Source organism: Rhagoletis pomonella, unplaced genomic scaffold, assembly GCF_013731165.1.
Source record: "Rhagoletis pomonella isolate Grant_MI unplaced genomic scaffold, Rhpom_1.0 Rhpom_scaffold_00006, whole genome shotgun sequence".
Classification (NCBI taxonomy): Eukaryota; Metazoa; Arthropoda; class Insecta; order Diptera; family Tephritidae; genus Rhagoletis; species Rhagoletis pomonella.
The window spans coordinates 81,594,739-81,602,550 of NW_023458560.1; the positions used below are offsets into that span (position 1 = coordinate 81,594,739).

Sequence of the window (7,812 nt, forward strand, 5' to 3'; positions counted from 1 at the left end):
TATTATTAAGTATTAAGTGGTAAATGTACTCATATTTAGCGGCAACAGCGGGTGTTATGTCAAAATATGTATGTATGTAAGATATATAAAGATGTGCATATCAAATCAATTGCCTTTCCAACTATATCCACATTTTGAAATTCGGTACAATAGGTTTCGAAATATAAGCTTTTGAAAATATTGAAAATTCCACCTTTACCCTCCCCTAGCACCGCCCTATTAATTTGCACACAAAAAAAATTACACCTTTCAAATCAGTAGAAAGGAGCTGACCCCGCCCACTTTAAAGTTTTGTTTTATCTCAACGGCCGCTATACCGCATCCATGCCTCAAAACGAGTCTACGATACGAATGAGTGTAACATACAAAGAGTCAAATGAGTTAGTTGAATGAGCTGACTCCTTAAAGTGAGTTGGAGTCATTGAGTCAACTCCTATAAATTTGCTGAGTTACCCACCCTTAATCAAATCCTTTTAAGCTCAGTATATCCAGTAAAAAAACTGTGGTGAAGTCCTTTATGGGGATAAAGTTTCCAGAGGTGAAATTTTAGGTAGTACACAATTTCTTACACGCATGGTTGCTTTTCAGCACTCTTGAAAGAATCTTAAGAAATGTTTGAAAAATATGTTCATATAGTACATAAATTTTTGAAATAAATACCATATAATGTATGTACACTGGTTAATAATATCAAAAAATGTATTAGAACCACCATTTAATGTTATATTTGATACAAATTAATTTTGCTGTCCCGAACGCTCTGCGCATTGCCACTGAATGATAGATGTACTTAAAATTACATCCCTGGTCCTTGTTCCTTCTGTATCGCATCGTGGTGAATTCACATTTCTTAGAAATTTGACAACAAAACAAAACAAAGGGAGTATTTTATTTACTAATTTTTGCGATTTCTATTGTTTAATGTAAATGTATGTCTTTTTAGGATATGTTGAGCCAACAAAGAAGGCGCTTTTGGAAAATGGAGTTATTAGTAATGAAGTAGCGGGCATATTTGGAAAATTATGCCTATGAGCAGGCTGGAATTTGGGAAAGTAAGTGCCTGCTTGCAGCATATCTATGTATTAAAAAGTATTTAATTAAATTGTTTAATAGAAATGTTATAAATCGAGTGGCTCATTTACGATGTGCTCCAAACATTTGGCGAACTTTTTTTCGCCTTTTCAACGTGCTAAGTAACAAGTTAAGATGACTGCCCTCACGGCCGGTAAGAAACCGCAAGGAAAGGGCAGACGATCTTCCAGGAAGCTGCCTCCTCTCCCCGAGTCGAAGCAGAAGTTCAGCAAGAAGCAGGTCAGCAAACTGCTACCCTGATCAAACGTAAACTAAAGCGCTCTGCTGTGATTGCACTCTGCAAACGTGAAAACTTCGTGCATGCTGAGAAATATCAAACAAGAAAACTCGGTGATGGACGCCGTGGGATGAAGTTGCGCTGTGTGGCAAAGAAATGCGGCCAATTCTACGGGCCTGAAAAATCCAAATTGGCTTTTGTGATCCGTATCCGCGGTATCAACAAAGTTGCACCAAAAGTGCGTAAAGTGAAGTGAATTGATGTACAAACGTGGAATTGTCAAGCACAACCATCAACGTGTCTCAATCTCTGACAGCTTTGTGATCGAACGCAAATTTCGCAAAGCGCACGAAATTCAGTGCGTAGATTATTTGGCGTACGAAATATTTACTGTTGGAACCGACTTCAAGAAAGCCTCCAACTTCCTGTTGCTACTCAAGCTCAACACATCAATCCTAGGCTGGCGCAAGAAGGCTAATCACTACGTTGAGGTTGGTGATTTCGGTAGCCGTGAAGATAAGATTAACAAATTGCTGCGCCTGATGGCTTAAAGAAATTGTTGTTTTGTATTTAAGGCGACAATATAATTTGGCACATCTTCAAAAGTCGCCCAAGCAAAAAAAGAAAATGCAAAATTCCTGAAGTTGGCTTTACACGGGTCGATTTCTGTCTGTTTAAAATTGACTGAGATATCGACTAGCCAAAACGCTTACATTTTACGGTTGAATTGCAATTTACACGGGTAGATTTTGGTTAAACGACAAAAATCGACCGTGGTAGGCAGCTTAAATAACGTTCAAATTAGTCATCATCTTTGAGATGGAAAATACCAATAACCATTTCATAATTTCGAAAATTATTCCATTTATATTTGTTCTTGCATTTTCCACACCACCTGTGAGGTATGCTTTTAGGCGCGTTACCGATTTTTTTTAAGGTGCTCGGTTCCCCAGGAGGCCTATTTTCACCTCTACAACTTAACTTAAAAGTAATTAAAACTAAAGCATGCAATATATAAAGAAAATTAAAAACTCTTACATCTAGTAAACTTAAAAAATTGCACAAATTAAATTCATTTTTCTTTATAAAATAAAATTAAATATCACAATTCAGTTGAAGTGTATACATATGTACATATTTACCAAAAGTGGTCTGTATGCACCCACAGTAAGTTCCCATAAAACCTAGCCTAAATTCAGAACTGAAAAAAAAACGAGCAAATGGGGTCGGAAACTACTAGCTTTAATGTGGAAAATGTTTGAAGAGCTGCGAAACTGTATTGCAATAATAAAAATAACAGTGCATAAATTGAAAAAATTGTTTTTGTTTTGCTTTATAATTTTTGGGAATATTGGTTCAGATGGACTTCGCGATAAAGCCGATTATTAAGTATACGAAACAACTAAAGGCATGAGAAAGGCGATATTCCGGGTAAAATATAGAGAAATTCTATTGAAATTCATCTGTGGGAAATACATAAAAATTTTTAAGGAAAAATATGTTCTTATTCTAATGAAAAGATGTATGAGCACATTAGGTTGAGAATTACTACAACAATAAAAGGGTTCTATGTCATGCATTTTGTCAAACAAAGCTTTAGAAAAACCTATCAAATGGCAACAGGCATCGAAATTTTCGTTTATTGATTTATCAAGTTTTGCAAGAAACTATGAATCCAGAAGGAGCTTTTACTAAATTTTATCTATCATACTCCTTCTCTTTAGTAAAGGTAAACGCGTCTTCCGGAATTTCACCTTCCTCAAACCGTGGTAGGGGCTCCAAACAGTTATGTAATTTAAAATATTCGTAGTAAATGTACCCGCAAAAATACGCAAAAGAATTCCTTTGAAGAAAATTGCTTTCAACTACATCGACATCAATAATGCTTCTTATATCTTGATACGCTTGGGGTCTAGGCAAGCTTTGAAAAGTTTGTCAAGAAGTATCTTGAACCAGAGGATCAGTACATACTCTTTCGAGAGTGCTAAACGAAAAAAACTCCCACTCAGCGCTAGGCAAAGGTTCACAATTTCCACTTGTGACAAAGTTTACATGTCTGAGGCCCCAGGATTGCCTGAAAAGATCGGAGAACATGGACGGAGTTGTTCTCGGATTTAATCCTCCCCCCCCTTCTAATCTGCCCAAAATAACGTTCGATTTCGTCCTGGCAAAGTCTTCTGGTTAGTATATGTTCGAAACCTTCCTCTGACAAAGTACGCCACAATCGTCTCAAGCTTTGGATGTTGATAAGCCAACCTTTGATAAAGGAAAAAGTGTTCGTGATATCTCGTCCGACAATGTCATGAACAACTATTGAATAAAGGGTTCTTTGGGCTTCGATCAAAAATTCTAGTTGGTCTGTGGTTCCTGAATAAGGTTGGCCATGTTTTCTTAGGGCCCCAATCGCTTTAGTATTAAAGATATTAAAGAGTTGGTCGAAAAAAAGAGCGAATTCGGCAGTATTTATGAAGCTTGCAGATTGAGAAGTATTAAGGTTTCCGGTACTATATAAAGATAGCATTCCACTAGCAACCGTATTGCTCAGCACTTGAGCAGCTAGACGAACACTCATTTTTTCAAAAGATGTGGGACTAAGATGTGCCGTTGTCAATTTAGGCGCACATCGTATACCGCGATGGGAATCCTGTTGATGAAAATGCAGAATGTCTGTTCATTTGACAGGATGTCCGCGAAAACTAACATTGTTTTTTTTACTTTGAATACAGTTTCGTGTGCTCTTCAGAAGATGAGGAGAATCGTAGAAAAATACAATTTCTTCACCGTTAACTTCAAAATACGACCTATTTTCTGTAATTCCTACGATACGGGCGAAGTTAACGAAATTGGTTCCCTAGTCTGAAACAAATTGGCAGACTTTAAGACCAATGCCCTGGAGTTGGCCTATAACTTCAAAAACATATTTCTTTAAAACATCCCCCTTACATGAGTTGTGAACAAAAAAGTAGGCGACTGGCTGAGACCAGCGAAGACCGCCAATGCCTTGGGCCATCATGCATAAAACACTATTAGCTGTCCTAGAGGTGCGATTTTCATCACCATAATCTTCTAAACCTACTATTAAATCCCTATTCTTATCATATTTCAAATGGATTTTTAGTGACATTTCATCACAGCATAAAGAAATGAATTTTTGCTCTCTAGTGAATCCTCGGCTTCGCAACTCCAGGGATTTGATGCTGCTAGTAGAGCAGCCAGGGTTTCTTGGCCAACCTTTAATAAAGTTAGAGAGAGTTGTTGAGGAAGGCCAGTGGAAAAGGGGTCGCAAGTACCTATATGCTAACGGGGAAGTAAATCTAACTCCTAACGCTATTGTTTTCAACCCTCTGTCAAACCGCCGTCCATTTGGATGCCGGCCATCATTATTTATGCAACCTCTCACACACGCTGCGAGATGTGGAGGCATTTTACTGCATACTGCATCGATTTGACAGTTGCGAACCTGCCGCAGGACAGGTAAGCTTTGGCTTTTCAAATTTCTTATCTCCTCCTCTTTATCTAATATAACCTTTTTTAAACCTTCTATTTCAACTTTAGCTTCATCTAATTCTTCCCGATATTTTCTTTTTCTAGGAGACTCTTCACTAAGATAATCTTCAGTTTGCGTTTCTTGGTTGCGTACCCCTAATTGCGATTCATTGTGCTTGCCTAAAGAGGAACAAGTTGGATGTTCAATTGGAAAGGGTTGAAGAGTCTCCTCTAAGGGAACCTCCAATTCAATCTCATCATCGATCGAAAAGCAATGCCCTTCTACTGTTATAAAATCCTCTGAACCTAAATAAATAATTTGCTCGCTTATATCTGCCTGTCCTTCTAATCTACCTGAATCTACACCTACTGTGGGTGCATGCAAATTTAAATCAGGGATAGCACCCTTAGACAGTTTACGAAGGTTCCGATATCTCGGGGAAAAGTGCCTCTGGCATGCATACAGCTCCTTGGCTTCGGTACTTGTTGACACTCCCAGAAGCCTCATCCACTTCAAACGCCTATTAAAATAATAAATAATATTAAATAATAGGTTTTAAACTATATTGTAAATTAATATAAAATAATGAATAAGAAATTACAAAAAACGAAATGCAACAAAAAACACAAAGCCAAGATGAGGAAATAAAAAATCATGAATTTATGTACAACGAATAAAAAATGAAAGAAAATTAAACGCAATGAAAAATAAAGCCATGATGAGGGAATAAAAAATTTAAATCAAGAAAATATACCAACCAAACTTTTTTCTTTTCCTCGTTATCCTTCCTCCAAAATGCGTCGAAAATTATTTAAGAATTTCAATGGTTTTTATTATTAACTAACCAGAGAAAAAATTACAGAAAATACAACCATTTTGATCGATTATTCCTAAAGATACGAAAATACTTTCACAATTTACAAAATATATAAGGAAGTAATAATGTAATTCTTAATAAATCCACGAATTCCATGTTCCGTCAAATTTCACGTTGATCACTTTACATATCCAATCAGTTAGTCAGTCGATGGCTAAAATTTAAGAAAATATATAGAAAACGTTAGGTATTATAGGGTACCGAAATATTGAAGACGCATTACATGTATGCACGCACAATTTAAATACGATAAAACTTGGAATTAAAAACTTTTAGGCTGGATATTTTCGGTTTTAGATAGGTGTCGACCTAAAGCCGAATTCCATACACAACATTAAGAGATTCCAAAACTTAATTAACCTCCAAAAGCAGAAATTTACAATACTAACAGGTACAATGCAGACTAAGCATACGTATAAGATGGCACCTTGGTCAAATGATCTATTTCGATTCTACAACTCGCCCTATGAGACACCACTACATATTTTCATCCTGTTTGATAAGCCCAGGTTCGATATGGCCACAAACTAAGCCCATTCATTCACTCCCTACCTCTTAAGGCGCTGCAGCTTTTTCTGAGGGATTTAGGTTTAGAGGAAGTATTGTGAAGATTCAAGGGCACAATAAATCACTAGATCGTAGTGTCCACCTCATTTTAATATCTACATATCTATTCCAATACAAATATTCCTCAAAAATGCACTTTCAGCTTTTTAAGACTGGTGGTCATTTAGACACGCATGCCCGCCTAACCATGAATTTTACACAAATTTCGTTACAGAATTTGTTGATGTTAAATATAAAGAACACTCAAACAAAACTATGATCTTCTATCTACATTAGTTGTTTAATGGGATCGAAAAAAGTGCAGAGCAGCTCAAGCTAGAGCTGAATAGAGCAACTCATCTCAAACATCTCATGAAACACTTTTCATTCAGAAATTCTCAAAACAGTTGATTGGTCGACAGTTCAATTTGTCATTTGTAAGGTGTGTTGTTGTTGTTGTAGCAGCATACAAGTTCCCCAAAGGGTTTTTGGGGAGTGTTGCTGGAGTGACAGTCCTTGGCCAGATATAAATCTGGGGCGTTCCGGTTACGTAGACCAGACTGTCGTGGGAACGCTTTGTAAGGTGTGTGTTTGTGCTTGCTCGAAGTTAATCCATCAAAAAAGCTGATGCTGAAAATCGTACTCTAAGTGGCTCTAGTTACATTTAGCGCAGGCTCATGAAACATAAAGTAGAGCAAGAAAAACCTCTATGAAAGACAATCTTATGAAATATCTCAGCCTGGCGTAACCTAGAGCAGCTCATTAAAGACAACTATTTATGAGTGAAGACTTAATTTGATGCTCATAGTTGGAATCAAAACAATGTCAACCACGTGGGCAAACCTGAGGCACACATACTCAATTAAGGCGACATTCAAATCCCGTCTATACTAATAACACCGAATCCAGCCGTTTGCGCCTCTTTTTCCAGTATTATTCATATAATTTTATCAAATTTATACTCAATAAAAAACATACCTTGGCATTTCTCCCTCCGATGGAAACTTATACAAGGATCCTTGTTCTGGACATCTGGATACACACCATTTCGGCATCTTCCCTGAAAGGGTATACATTATTAGTAACTTCGATTTATTAACAATATTAATATAATCACTTTTTACGTTATTTATCACTTTCGAAAGGCTTTAATCCACAATTTGTTCCGAAACTTTTAGACGGGCGCACTTATTTAATTATTTGTTTTGGTTTTTCAGCTCATTAATGATGCACCCAGGGTTGCATTTACCGTCCATGAAAATATTTCATGGAGCGTTCCAAAACTAGCTCCGAGCAACTGAAAGTTGGTTAAGCTTAAATGAAATAGTTGTTTATTAAATATTTATTCCTGGTATTTAGTAAAAAACATTCAGATCAATACTAATGTATGAAATGAAGTAAATAAAAATCTACGAATAAATTCCATGAATATTTTGTCATAGAGCCATTATTAAATTTAGACATAATTTAGTGAAGCGTTGGTACTGACATATATAGAATTAATGCGTTAGAGAGAGATAAATATACAAGCTCAACGCGCTAACTTAGGTATACTTGCATGTATATACCTGTTACTCGTCTGGCATATACTCC

General features: G+C 36.6%; 1 protein-coding gene across 3 annotated transcripts; it reads right to left on the reverse strand.

Moving 5' to 3' along the window:
• Positions 1-2,806: 2,806 nt before the first annotated feature.
• Positions 2,807-7,516, reverse strand: LOC118741457. 3 transcript variants are annotated; one of them, XM_036473434.1, is made up of 5 exons: positions 7,337-7,512; positions 7,198-7,279; positions 5,555-5,827; positions 4,509-5,316; positions 2,807-4,388 (listed from the first exon to the last, which is right to left on the reverse strand). In XM_036473434.1, the coding sequence occupies exons 4-5, from the start codon at positions 5,301-5,303 to the stop codon at positions 4,161-4,163; spliced, it is 1,023 nt and encodes a 340-aa protein (XP_036329327.1). In that variant the 5' UTR covers positions 5,304-5,316; positions 5,555-5,827; positions 7,198-7,279; positions 7,337-7,512; the 3' UTR covers positions 2,807-4,160. The 3 variants fall into 3 exon arrangements, with proteins under 3 accessions (XP_036329327.1, XP_036329326.1, XP_036329325.1); XM_036473433.1 differs by having other exon boundaries at positions 2,807-5,316; positions 7,344-7,516; XM_036473432.1 differs by having other exon boundaries at positions 2,807-5,316; positions 7,337-7,515.
• Between the last annotated feature and the right edge of the window lie 296 nt (positions 7,517-7,812).